At 43.9% G+C, this 24,483-nt stretch overlaps 2 protein-coding genes across 4 annotated transcripts in view; one reads left to right on the forward strand and one right to left on the reverse strand.

Moving 5' to 3' along the window:
• Nucleotides 1-8,168, reverse strand: part of LOC310791715 (protein mono-ADP-ribosyltransferase PARP12-like) — a gene marked incomplete at its 5' end in the record, with an annotated part of 41,749 nt that extends 33,581 nt beyond the window's left edge. Inside the window, 2 exons of the mRNA XM_083653370.1 lie at nucleotides 665-797; nucleotides 7,894-8,168. Of these exons, the coding sequence (XP_083509496.1) occupies nucleotides 665-797; nucleotides 7,894-8,168 (408 nt within the window). The remainder of the gene's footprint in view (nucleotides 1-664; nucleotides 798-7,893) is intronic.
• A 5,983-nt stretch (nucleotides 8,169-14,151) lies between these two features.
• etv6 (ETS variant transcription factor 6) overlaps nucleotides 14,152-24,483 on the forward strand; it is an 82,460-nt gene continuing 72,128 nt past the window's right edge. The window contains exons 1-2 of one of the 3 annotated variants that reach the window (XM_083632098.1): nucleotides 14,152-14,469; nucleotides 21,134-21,263. In XM_083632098.1, the coding sequence (XP_083488224.1) occupies nucleotides 14,443-14,469; nucleotides 21,134-21,263 (157 nt within the window). In that variant the 5' untranslated portion in view covers nucleotides 14,152-14,442. Of the gene's footprint in view, nucleotides 14,470-18,193; nucleotides 18,308-21,133; nucleotides 21,264-24,483 lie in introns of those variants that run through there. The other 2 variants (XM_083632099.1, XM_083632100.1) reach the window with 2 other exon arrangements.

Raw genomic sequence — 24,483 nt, forward strand, 5'->3', positions numbered from 1 at the left:
CGATGATTTGATTTGACAGTTCTGGGTATCTGCTTGTGGAACTCGGTTTACATGCGTCTACTATGTCAGCAGACAGCTTGCGTGGGCGGAGTCTACATGCGTCTACTATGTCATCTAGCGCTAGTTGGCGGCCATTTTCAAAATAAAACGTCAGTATGAATGAAGTTTGGCAACATTCAGAATTAAGCTACACTGCGGCCAACTTCAGTGACATGTTCATAACGTTACTGCTGCGAGGAGCCGATGGCTGTACCCGGTCGGCATTTAACGTTACAAAAGCACGTCGACAGTGTTTTCTCACTGCCAGTAGCCTAACTACAGTAGGGTTTGACAGATAGCTAGTCCGACCGGTGTCAGCACAGTCAGCGCTCCCGGTCCTCGCTGCTCGTTGAAGATTTCCAATAGGCGTTATTCTGATAAACTGGTCACATATATGTTACGTTCTCACCCGACAAATATTAAAACTTTAAAACAGTTTTGGGGTTTTTTTTGCTTGAAAACAGCTTTTTGGCAAGTCTAAATAACTGCGGTAGGCGGACTCTACTTCCGTGTTTAAAACCGGAAAGACGATTACGAAATGACGTCATGCAGAAGCGTCCTTGTATGGGCAAAGAATAAGGTGAATATAAAACTGAATTCCCAGCATGCATTGGGCGATACTTACAGTAGGCAGCAAGGTGTCATTCTGCAGCAGCAGTGCGCACAGCTCCGTCAGCTCCAGATCCTCCAGCTCGTGCTCTCTCAGTATCGTCGCATTATGCTCACACCTCAGATCATGGGAGAAGTAGCATCCTTTACTGAAATACATGTAGTTCAATTAAAGCTACTGTAGGCTATTTATCGGGTGGATTTTAAGAAAAACAAATTTCTTGTAAATCCAATTCAAATTATACATTGGATGATATAGATGGAAGGTCAAAGAAGAGGCTACTTGAGTTTCCAAGTTATGCTGCAATGGTGTTGGACCTGGACGTGATATAGCTAGGAGTAATACACTAGCAGTGGTGGAAAGTAACTAATTACATTTACTCTAGTTACTGTAATTGAGTAGCCTTTTTCTGTACTTGTACTTGAGTAGTTTTCAAAATCAGTAATTGTACTTTTACTTAAGTACATTTGGTTTGAAATAATGTACTTTGTTACATTTTAAATAGCCTCAGAGTAGTAGTACAGAGTAAAATACATCCAAAGTTTTCCCAAGTTTTGCCAACTTGTTTCCAGGGAAGGTAACTATTGGCTGCTCAAAAAGTCACTGGAAGTCGCATGATGATGACATCATCGCAACAGAGGGAGGGGGGCTACGCTGTGTGTGGGAAGCACTGTGATCATCAGACCTCTCTGGATGACAAGCAAGTAGAGAAACTGGCATCAGCCGTACCAAACGCAACACTTCACATCAGCTGTACCAAACGCAACACTTCACATCAGCTGTACCAAACGCAACACTTCACATCAGCCGTACCAAACGCAACACTTCACATCAGCTGTACCAAACGCAACACTTCACATCAGCCGTACCAAACGCAACACTTCACATCAGCCGTACCAAACGCAACACTTCACATCAGCCGTACCAAACGCAACACTTCACATCAGCCGTACCAAACGCAACACTTCACATCAGCTGTACCAAACGCAACACTTCACATCAGCTGTACCAAACGCAACACTTCACATCAGCCATACCAAACGCAACACTTCACATCAGCTGTACCAAATGCAACACTTCACATCAGCCGTACCAAACGCAACACTTCACATCAGCCGTACCAAACGCAACACTTCACATCAGCTGTACCAAACGCAACACTTCACATCAGCCGTACCAAACGCAACACTTCACATCAGCCGTACCAAACGCAACACTTCACATCAGCCGTACCAAACGCAACACTTCACATCAGCCGTACCAAACGCAACACTTCACATCAGCCGTACCAAACGCAACACTTCACATCAGCCGTACCAAATGCAACACTTCACATCAGCCGTACCAAACGCAACACTTCACATCAGCCGTACCAAACGCAACACTTCACATCAGCCGTACCAAACGCAACACTTCACATCAGCCGTACCAAACGCAACACTTCACATCAGCTGTACCAAACGCAACACTTCACATCAGCTGTACCAAACGCAACACTTCACATCAGCCGTACCAAACGCAACACTTCACATCAGCTGTACCAAACGCAACACTTCACATCAGCTGTACCAAACGCAACACTTCACATCAGCCGTACCAAACGCAACACTTCACATCAGCTGTACCAAACGCAACACTTCACATCAGCCGTACCAAACGCAACACTTCACATCAGCCGTACCAAACGCAACACTTCACATCAACTGTACCAAACGCAACATTTGACATCAGCCGTACCAAATGCAACATTTGACATCAGCCGTATCAAACGCAACACTTCACATCAGCCGTACCAAACGCAACACTTCACATCAGCCGTACGAAACGCAACACTTCACATCAGCCGTATCAAACGCAACACTTCACATCAGCCATACCAAATGCAACATTTCACATCAGCCGTATCAAACGCAACACTTCACATCAGCCGTACCAAATGCAACATTTCACATCAGCCGTACCAAACGCAACACTTCACATCAGCCGTACCAAACGCAACACTTCAAATCAGCCGTACCAAACGCAACACTTCATATCAGCCGTATCAAACGCAACACTTCAAATCAGCCGTACCAAATGCAACATTTCACATCAATACTAATAAGTGTTTTCACCGTCATGTCATAGATGGCTCTCTTCCTCACCCGCTAATCCGACCATTGATGTCTACGGCGAGTTTTATCATTGTAGTCTCATAATGTCGACCCTCCATTAATCCGACCATTTTAACGCCATTATTCCGACTGTCGGATTTCATACCCAGTAGTTCAACCTCGCGTAAATCCGCCTATATACAGCACTTCCAACAGAAGCAGTCTGTGCATTTCTCTGTGCGCTCTGACTCGGTTAGGGTTAGGGTTAGGGTTAGGGTTAGCAACTTTGGTCGGTGCTTTTTGGCTGGTGTGAAACCGAACCAAACAAGTTGGAATTTCTGGAAAACAAAACAAACTATAATTTTTGTGTCTGGTCTTACGAGGCACCGAAATAACCGTATGAACTGTGAAAACGCCGTAATTGTGCGTGGCGTGCACGACCCGCTGCGCATTTGCTTCGGAACGAGAGAGAGATGGAGGGTGTGTGTGTGTGTGTGTGTGTGTGTGTGTGTGTGTGTGAGTGTGAGTGTGAGTGTGAGTGTGAGTGTGAGAGAGAGAGAGAGAGAGAGAGAGAGAGAGAGAGAGAGAGAGAGAGAGAGAGACGTCTCTCTCTCTCTCTGGAGTCCCACGCAACTGTCTAATTTACTGCGGTCGGATTTTTGGGAGGTCGGATTTATGAGATTAAAATAATAGGGCGGATCTTTGGGTAGTCTAACTCATGAGTGGTCGAACTATTGAGAGGTCGGACGTAGGGATGCATCGATTATTTTTTTTGATGTACGATTATAGTCTGAGAAAAAACCACGATTATCACGGTTTCACGATTATTTATGGACGTATAAAAATCACATGAGCATTCTTTGAACAGAGGTTTTATTGTATTGTCCATGCATTGTTTAAAGGTTGCTGTCTTTTGAAAGGTAAATAAAGGCAAATATTTGTCCAAAATGATAAATAAAATAAATAAAATAAACAAAGTCTGACTGTAATATTTATGACAGTAGATCTCTTTGGAACAAAACATAGTCAGGCAGGTGTATTATTTTTCTACATTTCTTTTGGATCACCTGAGTAGAGAACTTGTAAAACCTGGTGGAAAAACAGATCTAACTTATCTTTTAGTGTAAATGTTGATTAACTTTTAGTGACCTCCTATGAGAAATATAACGAATGTGGGTAATACACTTGAGTGTTATCATCAACTGTGTCATCCTCATCCATGCCTATTAGTTTGATTATTATTCATTTTTAATCATCTAACGTTATGCAGGTGTTGTAGAAGGTTGGAGGTGTTGGAGCCCTTAGCTGCGACTGCGACTTCGGCAGGTTTTGCAGATTGCCTCAAATGGCTCAGAGTAGAAGAGAGAATAGCACAGATCAAACTATGCATGGTACACAGGATTATCAATAATATTGTTCCAAAATACCTCTGTAATTACTTCACCATGGTCAGAGATGTACATGGTCACGGCACTGGAGGGAGCCCTACTGACATAGTCCCAGCTAGGTGCAAAAGATGCATTGGTCAATACTCTTTTCAATATTCAGCAGCAATACTCTGGAACAGTTTAACAGCAGACCTTGAGTCTATAAACCCAGTTTATAATACCCACTCAGTAAAGAGCTGGATCTGGCGAAACAGAAGCTGGGTTTAAATTATTTAATTTAATTTTAGTTCTTATCAACTTATTGATTTTATTGGATTTTATTTGGATTGTATTTTATTAGATTTTGAGCAGTATATTTTAATTAGTGTTGTGTGTGTGTGTGTGTGTGTGTGTGTGTGTGTTTCCTTTTTAATTGCTTATATCATAGATTTGTGATTGTTTTATTCCCCTATGTCCTCCTCCCTCCTGTGTGGTAGGCTCAACCACGCTGTACCCACAGGCTCTGACTAGTGCACTTTAACCATGCACTTCTACATTAAACACTTACACACTTTTAGCTTTATTGCGTTTTGATCCTTTTGATACTGGTGGGCCTATGTATATATGTATGATATGTATATATGTGTTCATTGTCAATAAAGTCTTCAATCAATCAATCAATCTTGATATGCCACACCTGTCAGGTGGATAGATTATCTTGGCAAAGGAGAAGTAGCCTGGGTAAACCCAGCCTCCATGTGACCTCTATGTGCTATCAGTCACTTACAGTATGTTACAGGCATAATGTGATGTCACGTTGAAGGCTGGGAGGAGTGCTCACTAACATGGATTTAAACACATTTGTTAACAAAATCTGAGAGAAATAAGCCTTTTGGGTGCATAGAAAACGTCTAAATATTTCGATTTCAACTCAAGCAAAAACAAAAGTGTTGCGTAACTTGCTTTTATTATTGTTGCTATCCATATCTTTGTCCGGTGAGGCTGGCATACATGTATAGTCTCATAACTGTGATTATCTTTGGAGAGGCAAGGCACACTTAATCGTGTACTTGTTGATGGTGTCACCAATGAGGAAGTGACAATACCAAAAGGTAACACCACTTGATATATCTCTCTATTTTACTTGACTTGATTCTTTTAATGTAATGCATTTTTGCTTCTTGTTTATATTAACTTTATCTTTTTCACTTTGTAATCTTTTTTATTTCTCTATGCTCTTTTCTGTTATCTATTTTATATGTAAAGCACTTTGAATTGCCTCTGTGTATAAGTGTGCTATACAAATAAACATGCGTTGCCTGTTTTGTTCACTATATGAGTTGGAGACTCAGACTGTACATTTCCCATAGGTGTGACTACATACCAGCTGCAACTGGATTTTACAGCAGGGAAACCGGTAGGCCCAGGTAAAGCCTGGTCAGCACTGCATGACATAAGCTCTGTAGGCTATTGCAGGCCTAACAGGGTGTAGTGCCGCAGGAATGAGTCAGGAAGACATGGATGTTAGCACTTCCGGTTCCTTTGTGTAAAAGCAATGGGATTTTTGTATTGGGATTTTGGTTAAATGCTTGATATAAGGTCTGTGGTTAATACAAGCTTACGAAACTGCGAACTGTGTTCAGCAAGATAATCTTGAGAAGAGGACCACATTATGACTTGAAGCGTAAATGTGTATTTTTAAATTGAGATTTTCAGAAAACGCTCCGATCACCTCTAAACTTTCCTGAACACTTAGTTTCCAGGGGTCTAGTCTCGCTGTCCAGCCTCCTCTCCCTTCCGTCCGAGGAGTCTGGCGCCGCAGGTCTCCACAGTGGGATTGCGATGGGCGGCGCTTAGCAGCAGTGCTCTTGGAAAATAGTTTCCAGCAATCCAACTTCCGTTTTCAGCGTGTAGCAACGAGCTAGCGTGTAGGTTTCTGCCGTTAGCTTGCTAGCTAGTTAGCGTTGTTGTTTTCACTGAGGCGGCAGGGCACTATTTACAGCGACACACAGGGTGGAGGGAGCGGAAGCCGCTCTGATTGACGTGGTCGGAGCCAATGACAGAGTTTGTAATAAGCGGGGAGCGGACATCCGGCTGCCACCGAAACAGTCGCTCCAATGGGAGAGCAGCTGTAGAGCAGGGGAGGGCTTATCCCTGTTGCCTGTTTCCGTGACGCCAGATTCCTCGGACGGAAGGGAGAGGAGGCTGGCCAGCGAGACTACCAGGGGTCTGACATTTATTTTTTATTTCATCCATAGGGGGCGCTACGGCAATGTTTTACATTGTAAATGGCCATAACTCGCACACCATTGCTCCAATTGCCTTCGAAACCTGGGGAGTGCACTTACAGTAGGGCCTACTGTAAGTGTGGCCTGTAGCCTAAGTGCAACTGTAAGCCTACTGAGTAGGCGGACCTGACAGAGTGCAGTGCCGGATTTCATGAAATTCGGACAGGAACACACGTCAGTAACACACACGTCACAACACAACAACAACAACAACAACACAACACACACACACGTCAGGAACACACGTCATAGACAAGAAAGTGTGGACACACGCATAGTCATAGTGCCGCCTACTCGCAACACAAAAAGCCATTTATCTCAAGAACCGTTCATCTGATTGACTTCAAATGTGGCGGGTGCCCTGCTGAGGACCAAAGAAAATGCAGTCTCAAATGTTGTGCAATTCGACCAATCAGAACATGGCTTTCACATATCTCAAAAACCGTTCGTCCGATCAACTAGAGGGCGCCAGGGCGCCGCCCCACCTACATAAAGGAGGGTAAAATAAAACGTATATATATATATATTTTTTTTTAAGAGCGAGGTGAATATTAGATAGTGAGTATATAATCTGCAATAAATATGTAGATTCATAATGATCTACATGTGTACTGTTTTGGGTCAACTACTTTCTGCCACGGACGCCGTCCGGGGACTTCCGGCTTCCACCAGTGCTAAGCCAGGATCTGTGTAAATTGCACATGCGCTGTTCGCTCTCAAAACAAAGGGATTCGGGGCGCTGGTATCTAGTGACCAGGTGGAGGTGGGGCCAGGTAGAGCGACGGAATGCATTCTTGACGGACTCTCTATTTGCATGCACGAACGTGCTTTCCTCATAGGTAATGTAATGTAACTCATTCACATGCTGTGGGAAGTCCTTCTTCCAAAGTGTTTATGCCATGTGCTTTTCAAGTAAATATGGATGCTAAAGATAATGAGGGAAGTTTGATGTAGAGATCAGAGGGCTGCTGTCGGTTACTGTCTATTTCTGTAATCTGCTCCGTGATTGATATGCCTACTCATCTGTTGCCCATATGATTCAGAAGGTACGCTACTAGTAGGCTAACATCCGTTACTACTTGCTTGATTTAGGGCTGGAGTGGACGATAATTCAATAGCCGATTATTTTGTGTTGTCTTTCAGTAGAATCATCGTGATGATATGAAGTTATTTTAATAGTGACATTGCTGCTGTCTAAATTGATGATGACAAGCAAATGTTACTTAAAAACTGATCAAATGAGGTATGGCAGGAATATTATTTGAAAATGTAAGGTCTGTTTGACATCACCATTCAGTTTCAATCAACACTGATTTTGCATATGATATTGATATTGAGAATAATCCTTATGATTATCATATTGATTTCAACCCCATCGTCCAGGCCTATATTTGGTATAGCCCTCCCTGGACAAAAATGCACCAGCTGCTACTGGCCTCCACCATAGAAATGATTATAGGCATTGTAGGCCTAACTATTATAGGAAGTGAACTCACCTCATCAGAGTGACTGGACAGGACCCCAGCAGGAACCTTTTACACAGATGTAGGCTGCTGCAGCCCTGACAGTCTCTGGCTTTACACAGACGCACTTCTGTCCTGGCCACCACCTTCTTCTCCCAACCAAACGAGCACCAAGCAAACTTCCGTCTGTTTGAGATGATCTCCCTCACATGCTGCGAGTCTCCAAAACAGCCCAGAAACACCAGCTCGTTGATGTCGATTGATCCTTGATTGGCACAGATGAATTTCAACACAGCAGACTCCGACATGTTGACGCTCTGCTCGGTTTGCTTCCTACAAACACCGAGAGCCACGCACTAATATGACTCATTTCTGACGATTGGAAACAGAAACTGCTTTCCACATGATTGGTGCAGTACCACTGTTGTCCGCTTGGGGGCGGCATTGAGCCATTTACCTCCTGCATGGAAAATAATATGGTTTCAGGGATAAAATTAAGGTTTGATTAAAGATTAAGATTAAAATTAAAATGAATTAAAGGTTGCATTTAAAATATATTAAACAGAATGGTTCAAACTGGATACTAATTATGTCTCTTTTTCTGATCCAGAAAAACACTATTTCTCACCTTTTTTTCCCTGTACATAAACCAGGTCTAGAATATAATTTTCGAATTAGAAACACTGAAAGCAATGTAGAGGTGGAATATCATGGTTCAGATAACATGTAAAATAATTTGATATATTTCACACAATTACATGTTTTTGAGAAAAATCATATTAACAAAAAATTAGCCTGCAACCAAAACAAAAAGATTTGAAGAAATCTAGCATAATTTTTAATAACAAATATACATTTGACTTTATGCTGATATAATGTGATGAAATAAACATCTGGCAGTGTGTTTCTCTCTGATTGTTACAATTCCTCATTGTATGCAAATAACAGTACAGCGAAGAAGAAGAAAAAAAGTAATTTTTGAGCTGCTCTGACAAAATCAGTCACACGTAGCACAGGCCCGTTTGTGTAGAAACATGATTTTATGAGAACATATTGGTTTTGGCTGTTTGGGGGTTTCATCAGATTTTAGTAAGATAAAGCATTGGCTTTCATTCTGCGTGAAGATTATTGTGAAATTTGAATCCTAAATATAGTTTTGAAGGTCATAAAGTTAGGGTGACAACCAGAACTAGCTTACTTTGTCCACCTTTGTGGCTGTTTTTCCTCAAAAACATAGTTTGGAAACAGTTAAGACAAAGGGGTGCATCTCACTCAATCTTGGGAGTACAAAGATAATTTTAATACCACCAGAAAGCTTACATTCTCACTTTCCAACAGTGTGTTTTGGGGTCAATGTGAGTGATTTTGTCAGAGCAGGTCACATTTGGCCTGATATAGTCTAGGGCTAAAAGCTTGGCACCTGGTCATCCGGTAAAAAGCGGATATGACAGTTGCAGATACGGTAACGGTTTGTGTTAAAAAAAAACAATTCATAGCAAATAAATGTGATTGGAGTTAGCTATGTAGCCCAGGGGTCTGTAAAATAAAATGAAATAACACCATAGAACAATAACACACACGGCACAAACTGGAAACAAATAGCCAGATACAGATTGTGAGATCTGGTGGATCTCATAACGGAAGACTGCAATGAGCAGTAAGAGATGCCAGGCTCTTCTCCTTTGAGAGAGAGCCTGGTGACATGTTACTGATGTTCAGTCTTGACCATTTTTTAAAGGTTTAAATGTGTAATAGTGCTGCTTTCCTGAAGCATAATATCACTAATAAATAGCAGCAGACTCCTGAATGGTGGTGGAACGAGTTAGCCTGGGTAAACCCAGTCTTCAACGGGATGTCACAGGCTATGCATGTAGCGTACGTTTCTTCTTCGTGACTGATAGCACATAGAGGAGGCTGGGTTTACCCAGGCTAGGAACGAGTTACCAAACTCCATTTGATCCACAGAGGCCCTCTCAATCTCAAAAGCAAAGGACACCATTAAAGACCCTAACCTGGGGCTGCCAGATGGTTTGTTTTCACACAGAATATGGGCGAGTCAGTCGTGAAGCCGACATCTCTGACTCTCGCTGGCGGCACACCAAAGCCCGCCCACAGCTGCCTCAGAGGATGCTGATTGGTGGGAACCAGTGGCGGTTCAGATTCAAACCAATAGATTGGAGTGTGGCAAGATGGATTTGTTGTGGATCGTGATCACAAGCAGTTCTAAAGACCCAGCAGCCCTTTAGGGTGCATGGCTTTACACACTGATACTTTCACACAACTTTAAGTTGGTTGAAACTGAGGTGAAACTAAGTTGCAAATTATTTGCATGGTCGAAAGCCCTCTGCAACACACTTGGAACTCAGCTGCAACAGTTGCAAAACTCAACTTTGTGAAACTAGTTTCATGCAACAGCCAATCAAAATGCTGATAATGTGTCAGAGGATGATGTCAAACAGCTGAGCCATGTCAACAACAAATGAACGTGAGCTAGGCAAACTACCCTTGATGCAGTCTCATTTCAGCCAATTTCATTGATTGATTTCGACAACAGCCTATCACCAAAATGAACAAAATAATAAAACAGAATATGGTATCTTTGATGCTTCAGAAGGAGATTAAAGGGATAGTTGTGATTGTCTCCACAAGCCCTGAGATGCCAAGTTGACTTGAAAAGATTTTTCTTTTGAGCTGTTTTAGCTGAAATCTGCACTGTGGTGCAGCACCCCACTTGTTCTGTACTACTTCCAACCCCTGACTACTGTAGGCCTACAGTGCAAATAGACTTCATGCAAGGTTGGTAATGTTAAAGTTTTTCATTTTGTCAAACAGCTGAGCCATGTCAACATGCAAACAAACATGAGCTACTGTAGGCAAACGTTTGTTTCAATGAAGCTGGTGGCTACCGCTAGCTTAGCTAATGTTAACATGACAGATGTTTGAACAATTTTGCTGTCTGTTTTGGGAAAATGCACTCAAGCTCCTTGAAGAGAGTGTGAAATGATCCATTGGTCTCTCTTTTTACTAGCCAGTCCTTCACACACACAGGTGTTAGCCTTTTTAGCTTGTGTTTTTCACCCAGCATCTCAATAAGTAGGCTATCAATGCACAGACCGCTCTCTTCCTATTCTCCGGGACAGCCATAATGAAAGAAAGTAGCCAGTCTGAATTGATATTATCCAGCTAGAAAATGATACAAAATAAGATACAACGATGCAAGTTAGGACACTCCCCACTTGATATAGTAGTAATCTACTGTAGTGAGAGAGAGAAAAGGGAAAACTAGTGTCCTCTAGAGAGAGAGTGGCATCAGCGGAGGAGCAAAATGCGAGGCTCATTAGCCAATGAACAGCCAGGAATGGGTCTCGCGCTACTTTTGCATGCTAAAATAAAGCTGATAATGTACAATTTGATTCAAGGGATGAAAAACCCTTTAGAGTACAACACAAACTGTCTATTTTGCTGCAACTCGACAGTGCTGCTTAATCCAGGACCTTACTTCCTGGAACTCTTGAGAGTAAAAAAACTGGTCCATTGGAGTGAATGGAGATGTCGGGACTCTTCTATCTACACGGCTCTGGGGGAAAAAGATTGTTTTTCCTGGGGGGTCACATGAGAAAGCCAGATTGGGCCCAAAAACAATATTTATATGCCGTAACATCTAATTTGATCACTAGATTAAATTATAGAATACATACTGTGCACTTATTCTTCAGCATTTATTATATTGAAAATGACAGCCAATTTAGGTCATCTTAGGTCATGTTTATTCCTATAATAAAATGGTTGGTGGTTTGCTTTAGAGCTCCTGGGCCATGCAGGGAAAAGCATCATGAGGTCTGAGCTAGCTTGTTTTAGTGAAACAAACTTTGTGTAACAAATGTCAAGTTGCATGAAAATGATATTTCATGCAATTTGCAATTGCAACCTACAACTAGTTCCGTGAAAGTTTCACCGTGTAGATCCAGCCTTAGTAAACTTCTTCTCATCTGATAGACTGTGTAAACTTGAACAAATCTGTATCTGCATGCACTGTGTCATACCTCTGTCCTGTTAGCCCAGAGCTTAGCTTGATGGCCTTCTTGTCTCCTGACTAGACCTTACTTGTGTGTCTTAACATCTCATAGGCTATACATCACTTTGGATAAAAGCAAAATTATAAAAGGAAAATAATTACAATTGCGTAATATTCCTGTCTTTATCTTATAGCAGTGGTTCTCAAAGTGGGCTCTGGGGACCGTTGAGGGGGTTCAGGGGGTCCCCAGCAAAAGGGGGTCATTTATTTTCACTATATTTCCATCCATAAGTAACACAATGACAGAATGTATGGCTGTTTTGGTCATGGGTTTCATACACTTTCTGTAATAAAACATCTAAAAGCAAAAATCATATCAGATGGAGACCCTGCTGGGACATAATCTGATCAGATGGGGGATGGGGGGTCTGTGTTCTAATTTGTATCAGTTTAGGGATCCTTGATGTGAAAAAGTTTGAGAACCACCTATGTTTATAATGGTATAATGCCATTTATATGAGTCAAGTCAAGTCAAGTTTATTTATATAGCACATTTCATACATAGTTACATGCATACATACTTCAGCATGCGCTGGGATGCATCATCAGTGATGTTAACTGGGGTCGTAAGGTGTTTCGGGTCTGTCACACATCATACACCCTCGCCCAGTAGACCCAGCCGAGGCCGATTAAGACCCAGACCCGCATCCCAGAAGCAGCCGCACACGGATCAGCCTTCCTACTCTGTCTGCAACGTTGCCCGCGGAAGGGCCGATCACACCCAATCCGCTGCAATAGAGCTAGTGCTACATCGCAGCATTGCGAGACCCTTCAGTGCATGGAGGCTCTAAGGCGTTATGGGTTGTCTCCCAGCCGCTCACCTCCTTCGTCTCACCAGGCCCTCCCGGGGCAAAGGCATCCAGAGGCAGAGAGGATGCCTCAAGAAGGCCTGTGCGTTGCACGTCATCCAGCTGCGCCGAGCACCTCGCTCTAGCCTGGAGGACCCCAGGCCGTGCCGATATTTACACAGATTTTCAGGAGGCTGATCCGTAGCGTTTGTGGATTTCTCCCTCACGAGAGAGCCAGTCTGGGGTGCTAAACCCATCCCGTACCGGATTGCCGTCTCTCCGACCGTCAACTGTCTCTCCAGCTTGTCACCAATCTATACCTGGTTGTCACCTAGTCTATTCCTAAGTGTCACTGGTCAGAGAACCCAGGACTCTATAGTTACATACATACATACTTCAGCATGCGCTGGGATGCATCATCAGTGATGTTAACTGGGGTCGTAAGGTGTTTCGGGTCTGTCACACATCATACACCCTCGCCCAGTAGACCCAGCCGAGGCCGATTAAGACCCCGACCCGCATCCCAGAAGCAGCCGCACACGGATCAGCCCTCCTACTCTGTCTGCCATGTATATAGGCTATCTATACATAAAGCAATTCAAAGTGCTTCATATAGGCCTAGCCCAATTCATAGACATAGCAAGTGTTTTACACAAAACATATTGATTCAAACAACAATGTGTTAAAACCATTTAACCCAATATGAATCTTGATCTCATATTGTATTGCTAGCATCATGGTGGTCAAGTGTTTAGAGTCTGAGCTCTGCACCTTTCTGCACTTTATGGCTTTTGGTTTCACAAAATCACAGAACTCCTATAGCCTAATAGCCTACTCCTATTTAACATATAGGCTAATATCCTAAAGTAAATACAAATCCATTATGATGTTTAAGACAACAAAGCAGACTGCGCGCGCGCGCGCGCGCGCGTGTGTGTGTGTGTGTGTGTGTGTGTGTGTGTGTGAGTGCGTGCGTGCGTGCGTTTGCGCGCAGCAGAGAGAGCCGCTGGCTGCAACACGATCAGCAACTTCCTGCTTCGGGTTTCCCTTTAAGGGGCAAGGCTCGATGCTGGGAATACACGTCATTACACACACATCCAGATCAATGAGAGAGAGGGAGAGAGAGAGAGAGAGAGAGAGAGAGAGAGAGAGAGAGAGAGAGAGAGAGAGAGAGAGAGAGAGAGAGAGAGAGAGAGAGAGAGAGAGAGAGAGAGAGAGAGAGAGAGAGAGAGAGAGAGAGAGAGAGAGAGAGAGAGAGAGAGGAGGGAGGCAGGCAGGGAGAACAGAGAGAGAGACAGAGAGGGGAGTGTGTGTGTGTGTGTGTGTGTGTGTGTGTGTGTGTGTGTGTGTGTGTGAGAGAGAGAGAGAGAGAGAGGGAGGGAGAGAGCTAGCGAGAGAGAGAGAGAGAGAGGGAGGGAGAGAGCTAGCGAGAGAGAGAGAGAGAGAGAGAGAGAGGGGGGGGTGTCTCTTCACTCTCTCTCTCTTCCAGGAAGGGATTAACCAGCTGTGTGCTGGTTGAGATGTGAAGGAAGGAAACAGTCCGTCAGACAAAAGAAGTTTCTCTGCCGTGTTATTATGGATCCACACTGCGCCTGAAGGAGACTCCAATTCGGATCGGATTTATGAATGGACTAACAGATTAAAAAACACAATTAAAAAAGAGTAGGATACAAATCAAATCAAAGTGGAAGGAGAGGAGAGAGAAGTTGACGGGAGATCATGTCTGAATCCTCCATAGCGACCAAGGTAACGCGCTCATCTCATTCTCTGTCCTATGATCATCTTAATGATCACATACTCAGTGAGTTCATGCCTGCCTGCTTGCTTCTATAGCGTCTCCATGCATTGGAGTGAATGGATGAGGTCGCTCGGGGTGCGTTTGTTTTGCCAGTCATCTGTTGCTTATTTCGCCTCCGCTCGCGTGTTGTAGTGTTGCACCGAAACGGTCGTGACTGTGGAACTAGAAGCGCTTACACGCACGCACGCGCGCGCACGCGCACACACGCGCGCGCGCACACACACGCACGCACGCACGCACGCACACATACACAGAGCAAAGGCATGTTGTAAAGAGTACATTCAATTAAAATCTTTATTAATCTCAAAGAATCATCCTAGACTCAGTCAATCAAAATGATCAAGAAAATAAAACTCCAATCCTATACGAGGGATCAGTGTGACGTCAGAACACCGCAGTTAACAGTAGCCTATGAGTCGTTCCAAACAAACATTAATATCTCACGAACTATAGCCTACATCATCGCTTATATTTTGACATTCTGAGTGAGAGCAGAATAGCTCGAGAGTTTGATGGAGGCTATAATAATGCATGTCGTGTTAAAGTTGTGTGAACTGTCACGGTTTTTCAAATGTAAACAGGGTCAGCCGGCTAGAGTCAGCCATAAACTATAAACTCACTATTGAGTGAAACAGGCGCACTACAAGTAGGCTATTTTATATTATTCAGGCCCTCCAGGAAATTGTGATTTTGCAAATTCAACCAATCTCCGCGGGGGCTTGCAATTTTTCAATAATCCCACGATTTCTCCACAAAAATGGCAAAACAGGTTCCTCAACTTGCAATTTTTGCCAGTTCTTGCAATTTTACCTAAAAAACATCAAACAGAAAAGCCGCTGAAAAATCAAGCATTTTGATCGCAAAAAAAACAAAACAGCGAAATCCTGGAGCGACTGATTATTGTGCAGTGCAGTGTGCATTCGCCTCGCTCTGTTGGGTCACTCACTGTCTGGGTCACTAATTCAGGGTGCTTTCTCACTGAGAACGATTGCTTTTGTTCCGTGTCCAAGTAGTACGGTTGCCCCCTCTTCCCTCTCCCCCGCTGGTCAGCTTTCACATTAAACGATTTCTTCCATGGTCGGTAATGGAACAGAACACTTGCAGAGTACACTTACATACACCTGGAGTGTATCCTCGCCCGTGTGTTGTCTATGTGGTTCGGTACGGTTAACGGTTGGCATAGGGATGTTCATTTTGAAAATTTTCCAAAATCGATAATCGGTGAATATTAACGATCAATTATCGATCATCGATTTTATTAATACTTAGAAAATTTTCAATATTTTCAATATTTTTATTTTTTATTTTTTATTTTTTTTACAAAATGAATGCCTATGGCAGAAAATACGAAAGACAACGTGTTCTCCTCAATGAACTCTTTATTTCAATGTGTCTCCTCTCCAACACTGCTGTCCCCGGCGCATGCCGGTGTGAATTTCCCATGTTTAAAACAGTTTTGTTGGCACAAAGGCCCGTGCCCAGCCAGAAAACTAGAGACTATATGAAGCTCCACCTCACGTTAGTCGGCTGTGCAATGGAGTGGGGCGAGGAGGAACGAATTCCACCCAAACATAGTCAAAAAAAATAAAAAAATAAAAAAATTAATAATAAAAAAATCGATCCAAATGCCACAGGATCGATTCCAATCCTTAACGATCGATTATCGATTTTCGATAATTGATGAACATCCCTAGGTTGGCATTCACATTTGCAAGTGTTACGTCCCCCGGGCACGCCAAAGCGTTCCCCAGACCACCTTTTCAAGCGTACCTGTCACGGTACGCTGTTCTGCGCCCGGGCACGGAACGCAACGTTCACACTCATGAAACAAACCGAACCCTGCGGCCAATTTGGGGACAAGTGTGTTCGGTTCTGCTCCCGGGTCCCGTGAGAAAGCGCCCTCACTCACTCAATCACTCACCGGGTCACTATCTCACTCACTGGGTCACTATCTCACTAACTCACTCACCGGGTCACTCACTTTTTAAGAAAAAAAAAGTCTACATCCTCTGATTCCAGCTTGTTAAATGTGGATATTTTCTGGTTTCTTTACTCCTCTATGACAGTAAATTAAGTATCTTTGGGTTGTGGACAAAACAAGACATTTGAGGACGTCATCTTGGGCTTTGGGAAACACTGATCCACATTTTTCACCTTTTTCGGACAGTTTATCGACCCGCCGACTAATCGATTAATCGAGAAAACAATCAGTTTTTGCCAGTTTTAGCCGTCCCTTTCACCTGTCCAAAGCAGAAATGTGAGGTCAGAGTCAGACCGGGCAGATTGTCTCCGCTCAGTCTACTGACTGCATGGGCCTGATGTCATTAAATACAACAACAACAACAACAACAACAGACAACACCCAATAATCCCAACTGTAAAGAGAAGTATGGAAGGCCATCTAAGTCATTATGAGGAAACATTTCTGAAAATGATTTTGTCAATGTCAGTTTGTTAGTCGTTATTTTTGATAAAGGGTCTCATTATAATGACTTACAGGCAGTGTTGTAGTCGAGTCTGACTCGTGAATGGACTTGGACTTGAGCAAGTCCAAGTCAGACTTGGACTTGGACTCGAACATGCAGGCATTCAGACTCGGAAGTTGGAGATGAGGACCTCTGACTTATTTTGATAAAGACTGTTTTTCCCCCTGTTCTTTTTTGTTGTAACAGGCCCTAATAATTTGGCATAAGTCATTGATAGCTATATTAATATCATGACATTATTCAATTTGGAATCGGCTTGGACTTGAGATATTGACTTGACTAAACTGCTTACAGGTTCTTGTTTTTCATCACACTGGTGGAGATAGGCTTCCACAGTCAGGCCTGGATTAACACAGTGTGATGCCCCTGGGTGACCCAGATTTGAAGTGCCCCCCTTACACGTAAAAAGTGAAACTTACTATGGCAATAAATAGCACAGCTTTACATGACTGTATTGCTAAAGTAGAGCCTCAACACACACACATACCAGACACAAGACACAATGTAGATGATGTGGACTAACATCATCACAAATTAATACAATTGGGCTAATTGAATTGACAAGACTCTCAGCTTTCCAGTCGCACTCAATTTCTGCAATTCCAATATTGTTTAGGGTCCTATATGCAGAAATATTCAAATAGAAAGAGGCAAAAATAACACATTTGTAATGCATGCAAAAAACTGCATGTTTTTTTGGGGAAGAATAAAATGGATTAGCATAAAGTGGGCATGTCTGTAAAGGGAGACTTGTGGTTACCCATAGAAGCCATTATTATTCAGATATCTTGAGGTGACAGGTCAAAAGACCCCTATGAATATGGCCATGCATGTTTTCCCTTGCCAAAATTTAGTCTAAATTTGGAGCGGTATTTAGCCCCCTACCCGACAAGCTAGCATGGGTTGGTATCAATGGATGCCTTAGGTCCTAAGGCATAGACCTAAGGCTTAGGTCTATGCCTTAGGTCTATGCCTTAGGACCTAAGGCATAGACCTAAGGCTTAGGTCTTCTAGTTTCATATGATATCAGTACGTTCACTCTAGCTTTAAAAATGAGCCCGCTACAGCCTCTGAAAGACAGTCAAATTAGCTGCGGAATCATTTCGGCTGATGCCCCAAGGCAGCTGATGCCCCAGGGCACTCACCCTGCCCGTATAGTTGCTAATCCGTGTTTGTCCACAGTGAAGAGAGGAGAGGAGAGGAGAGAAGAGAAGAGAAGAGAAGAGAGCGCTTCCCTCTTCTGAACTTTCGGGCTTCTGGAAGCCCCCCATCCCCGCCTTCCCCCGGCTTCCAGAAACCCGTAAGTTCAGAAGAGGGAAGAGGGGGCCCATGACCCTACCAAACCCTACCCCCGCTCTTCCTCATGCCAGTGTAAACACAGGTGATGTTAGTCCAGATAACACACAGGGAGGTTGCCCGCACAACAGTAGGTATCCACCGATGTATCGGCCATATATCGGTATATCCGCCGATATTGGCCTTGTTGACTGCAATCGGCTTATCTGCAAAAAAGGTGGCGTTCAGCGATTGCAGTGGCTGATATGTAGCATCAGTTGGGTCACATGACTTCTGCCTGGCTCCCGTACCCGCGCACCTCGCTACGGCCACTGGTTGGACACGACTCTGGCATGATGTCATTGTAAAAGGCTTTTGAAACTGTTATTTTCAACAAAAGAATCTTTGTCGTGTGAAAAAAGGTTGTATTAAAGGTTGTTTGTTTCATAATTACACTTCTATGACTGGATTTGTGCTCATTCAAAGATAGTGTGCTGAAGGGCTCAAAAGACTGTTCAGTTATTTGTTTATCATGAAGATTTCTCCATTTCCCTGTCACAAAAGGGTAATAAATATTGCTAGTGGCTATCAGTCAAATTATTTTAAACATCCGTGTCGGTGCATCCCTACTGTAAATCAGTGGTTGTACTGTAAAGCAGTGGTTGTACTGTAAAGCTGCTTGTACTGTAAAGCAGTGGTTGTACTGTAAAGCTGCTTGTACTGTAAAGCAGTGGTTCTACTGCAAAGCAGTGGTTGTACTGTAAAGCAGGTTGTACTGCAAAGCAGTGGTTGTACTGTAAAGCAGTGGTTGTACTGTAAAGCAGGTTGTACTGTAAAGCAGTGGTTGTACTGTAAAGCAGTGGTTCTACTGTAAAGCAGTGGTTCTGCTGTAAAGCCGTGGTTGTACTGTAAAGCAGTGGTTGTAGTGGTTGTACTGTAAAGCAGTGGTTCTACTGTAAAGCAGTGGTTCTGCTGTAAAGCAGTGGTTCTCTCAGCTATAGTTTCTCTGTTATCTCTCTGCATACAAAATGCAGTCATGGAAATGGAGACAAGAGCCACTTTCAGACAGAGATCGCGCAATATTGCCGTTCAGAAGGCCTTCTGTACATATTCTGGCCCCAGGGTGTGCTTTCAGGTTACATCTACCCTAGTCTCTCCCCAGACTCAAATATTACGTTAAATCGCTGTGCTCCGCATACTACATAAGTGAGTCTGTGCCACTTCACAGCCACTGCTGGTTTTTGAAGGCGGGTTGAAATTGAATGAGTGACAGGTCATAGCACCGATGAGAGAGCGGTTCGAAAAATGGGCTGCGCCTCCCGTGTCGTCTGATCGCAAAGTCGTGCAACTGGCCCCAGGAGATCAGGACATCACCTCTGTTCCGTCTCGCCGCTCCTACCTTTTCAGGTGGAGGCGGGGTGGATGACAGAACGAAAGGCATAACACAATTATCCACGTCTCCGCTCTCACCACTTTCACATTGCAGGCACGGATTACATATTCTGCAACATTTACCGCTTTCAAGGCCTGTCTGACTGAGGATAAGATCTCATCAGATGCGGATCTGTGGACCTAATCCCAACTAAACTAGGTAGATGTGGAAAAGGTTGAGCATCACCGCTTTAGACAGTTTATCATCAGTTAAAAGATGCTGTTGCAGAAATGAAATGGCTAGACTTGCGTAAAGGTGAACAGGGTGTTACGGCCTGCAGGGGTCGCTCTTTCCTTTTAGCAGTTTATCAGAAGAACGCAGTCCAGTTTCTTGGCTGGGGTTGGTCCGCTCGGGGTGAGCAGACGTGGGGTCAGGGCTGGCGTGGGGGTCAGGGCTGGGGTGGGCTCAGGGCTGGCATGGGGCCTGAGCAGGAATCAACCCCAAATCCAAACACCTTACCCATCAGGGCACAAACCACACCTTCAGCTGAACATTTTTCTCATTTAACCATGACCAACCCCTAACCCTAACCTGAACCCTAACCTTAACCCTAACCCTAACCTGAACCCTAACCTTAACCCTAACCCTAACCTTAACCCTAACCTGAACCCTAACCTGAACCCTAACCTTAACCCTAACCTGAACCCTAACTTTAACCCTAATCTGAACCCTAACCTTAACCCTTTTTTTAAATTAAATGTATTATTATTATAATTATTTTCATAAACTGGTCGACCGGGGTTGATCCTTTCTTAGCAACACTTCAAGATGGCACCGGCGTCCACTGCGCTGACCCCGGTCGACACGTTTTTAGAAAATAATAAAAAATGTTTATCAGCCTCGCTGACTTTCAAAACCCTAGTGCGATTAACTGCGAGACTGTCCGGTGACGGTGGGTGAGTTTGAAATTTCGGTGCGACACTTGTAAAGTGCTTCTTGGATGACCTTTTTGTGGCTTGAGGGGACAATTGTGAAGCCAGACTGCTGGTCTGTAAAAGGACGCTGTATTCAGGTCGTATGAGCTGAATTAAAAGCGCTCCTGGTATGGGCTAACCTGAACCCTAACCTGAAGCAAGTTGTATTACTTGCCTATTACTAATCATAACCATACAAACCAACATCCTTAAAACAAAAATAAAACTTCAATGAAACATATTTGAAGAGTTGTCATGGCTATTCCTCTGTTCCCTGTCATCCCCACGGGAGCTTGGCCTTCATCGGGCCGCAAGGTATTCTGGGTATTTCCACCACATGGGTAGATTTAGACGCTCCCTGGGTTCATGGCCAGTGTGCTAGCCTGGCAGTGCCGTGTGTGTGTGTGTGTGTGTGTGTGTGTGTGTGTGTGTGTGTGTGTGAGAGAGAGAGAGTGTGTGTGTGTATATGTGTGTGCTCATGCTTTGTGTCTATGTGTATTGACAGCAGGAGAGGAGCTCTTTCAGTCCTTCCTCCAGTCCTCTGCCAAACTCCACTTCCTCCCCCGTCCACGCCCCGAGCGCCAGGCCAGCCAGCCGCATGGAGGAGGAGCCTGCCAGGCTGCCCGCACACCTGCGTGAGTCACACACACACACGAGCACGCACGCACACGCACACACACACACACACACACACACACACACACACACACACACACCAGGCACACACACACACACAGATAAGCAGTGACCCCTACAAGGCATGGATCAGTCCGTCACTGAAAGAGGATTGACTTTTAATCGCTTTTTGTTTAATATGTTGACTCTTTTTTTTGTCTCCATCTTTGTTGCTTTGCCTCACCGCACAAGTTTGAATTCTGAAGTAGGCTTGGGCGGCATCTCTTTTTTCACACCTTCATACCTTCCAGACATTAAACCCCGGTATATGGTATATGGTATATGGTATATGGTATATGGTATATGGTATATGATATATGGTATATGGTATATGGTATATGGTATATGGTATATGGTATATGGTATATGGTATATGGTATATGGTATATGGTATCTGGTATATGGTATATGGTATATGGTATATGGTATCTGGTATATGGTATATGGTATATGGTATATGGTATATGGGCGGTATTAGTTTCATCAATGGGGGGGGGGGTGTAACATATACAATGGTTTAAAGTGGTAATCCATCATTTTTCTTGACCCTCCATCTTTGGTGCTGATCTAAGAGATTCAATCAAAGAATCAAACAGTGTGGGCGGAGCTTGGATTTTCTGTTGCTGTAGTTTGAGTTTCTTGGAGTTTTTGTCTGTACAGTCATGGCGGCTATCACTGCTCATGCTAACTAACCAATTTTTCTTCTTCTGATTCCAAAACAAACCAGAAACCTAAAACGCATCACTTCCTGTACGGTAGGAATGAGTGAAAAGACAAGGGCCGTTTAGAACGGACAGTGGAGAACCTTTATGACCTGGATGTTGGTTGCATCACTGTTGACTTATGGAAATCAGAGATAGAGAGGAGCAGAACGGACTCTTATTTATATGTATCACTACTTGAACTGGTTGAAATCCATGGCAGATGCAAATCAGAGCTGCAATGAACTCCTGAAATCCTACTCGATTAGTTGATTGACAGAAAAGCTATCGCCACCTTTTTTATTTTTAGAATCGATTAATCGTTTTTAAGAAGAAATTTGTCTTTAGTCTTCTATGACAGTAAACTGATTTTCTTTGGGTTGTGGACTGTTGGTCAGGACAAAGGAAGACATTTAAGGACGTCATGGGCTTTGGGGAAAAAGTGTTGACCTTTTTCACCATTTTGTGACATTTTGAGATTAATCAATAATGAAAATGATCATTAGTAGCCCTCAAATCGTGACCGCACGCACTCTACCACCGCACGTGCACCAGACCGGTCACGCATCACCTGTTCGTCGTGGCAGATCTGGGGTCAGAGAGTTGAGGGAGAGAGACTTCCGCTGGATCAGAACTGACAAACCAACTGTCCTGGAATCAGACCGACAGGAGAGGAGAGGTGGAGAGGAGAGAGGACAGGAGGAGAGGAGAGAGGGAAGGAGAGAGGAGAGGGGACAGGAGAGGACAGGAGAGGTGGAGAGGAGAGAGGGAAGGGGAGAGGAGAGGGGACAGGAGAGGTGGAGAGGAGAGAGGACAGGTGAGAGAAGAGGAGAGGAGGAGATAAACAGTGCAACAAAAGACACCTCTGGGAGTGAAACTGAAGGCTGGAACAAAGAGCCAACACAGAGCGAGATAATTCACGGCAGCTCCACATGAATGGCGATCTGCTCAGTGATAGAGAAAAGGAGGACAGCTGGTAAAAGGTAGAGGAAGAGGTGGGGAGAGAGGGTTTAAGGCTGCCTTCAACACACCAGTGCGTTCTGATGGCTTACCGTTTCTTTGACCTCTGATGTGTTCGGACTGATGCTCATATTCAGCTGTTTCTTCACTGTGTTCTTTAACTGGTCTGAATACTACATCATGTTAACGTTACAGAGACTAGTCAGATTTGTGCTGCTTGTGAGTCATGTGACTTGTGGACAAGCTGTCTAGTTGGTCAGTTTGAATCTAAACCAACCAAATACAAAAAGATAAAGGGACAGTTAATCCCAAACTCAAAAATACACGTTTCCTCTCACCTCTAGATTGTTTTGGTGCGAGTTGCAGAGTTTTGGAGATATCGGTAGTGGAGATGTCTTTCCAATAGCCCCTTGTCACAGCAACCGTTTTGAGGTGGTAAAGCAGGTGTAACGAATAACACTAATGAGGACCCTAACACTGGAACACCTAAATGGAATGCAACCATCATTAATGGCATTTCCATCGGGAGAGACTAATTATTTGGTGAATAATGATTTATTAACATGAGAGCAATGATTTAATTACATGTGAACAATTATGAAATGCACAAAGTCTTTGTCGATTAGACGCTATCATGATGTCGGGGTAGTGAAGCCGTGAGTAGAATATAATATGAATTATAGAATAGGATATCCCCCTGTGGAGTCTGGACCTGGTGGTGCTGATGGACTGATGGACTGAGAACTGAGAAGGGCTTCTGGAGATCTCAGACCTGGAGGAGAATGTGGTGGAGGTGCAGACATCAGTGTATGAGGAGAGAACAGCTTTGAAAGCTTGCCACTAAGAGTGGCATTGGCTGAACGGGACTATGTGGCTAACTCAAAGCGCTAAAGCCCCCTGAATCAGCTGTTGTCTTCCTGGCTGAACTTTTGCATTGGTTATACCTGCTTTACTTTATGCTTTATCACCTCAAAACGGATGCTGTGAAAAGGGTCTATACAATGGAACTGGATGACACTTGGCTCGTGGTGCTCAAAGCGCCTTTTCTTTTTTTCTCTTTTTTAACAAAACAGCAATGTGTCTTTCCAGAAATCGTACAGATGATCTACAGACCTTGTTGTTAGCAGTTTCATGTAGGAACTATGTCCTGTTGCCCGAACTACACCCGGTAGCAGCTACCTAGCTACCATGCTAGCTAGCTGCTAGCAGGTGTAGTTTAGTTGAGTTTTTCCAAATGTAGCCTATCTGTGGCACTGTGAGCACCTGTGTGCTTTCTTCTTCTTCTTCTACCGTTCAGTTCTGTAGTTCTCCCTCAGTCTTGACTGAATGACGTGAGACAGAGAAGTTGGAAGCGAGAGGGGAAAGGCAGGGTGAGGAAAATGTGTTGGAACATGTTTAGTAAAGCAGGGTGAAGCAACGCACTGACGTCTGTCGGCCTGTCGGGGGCGTCGCTTCGGCCCCGTCCCGCCAGGTCACCGCCGCCTCTCAGCCAATAAGAGAGCAGGCGGGGCTGGAGCGC

This window comes from Poromitra crassiceps (genome assembly GCF_964638095.1).
Source record: "Poromitra crassiceps genome assembly, chromosome: 2".
Lineage (NCBI taxonomy): Eukaryota > Metazoa > Chordata > Actinopteri > Beryciformes > Melamphaidae > Poromitra > Poromitra crassiceps.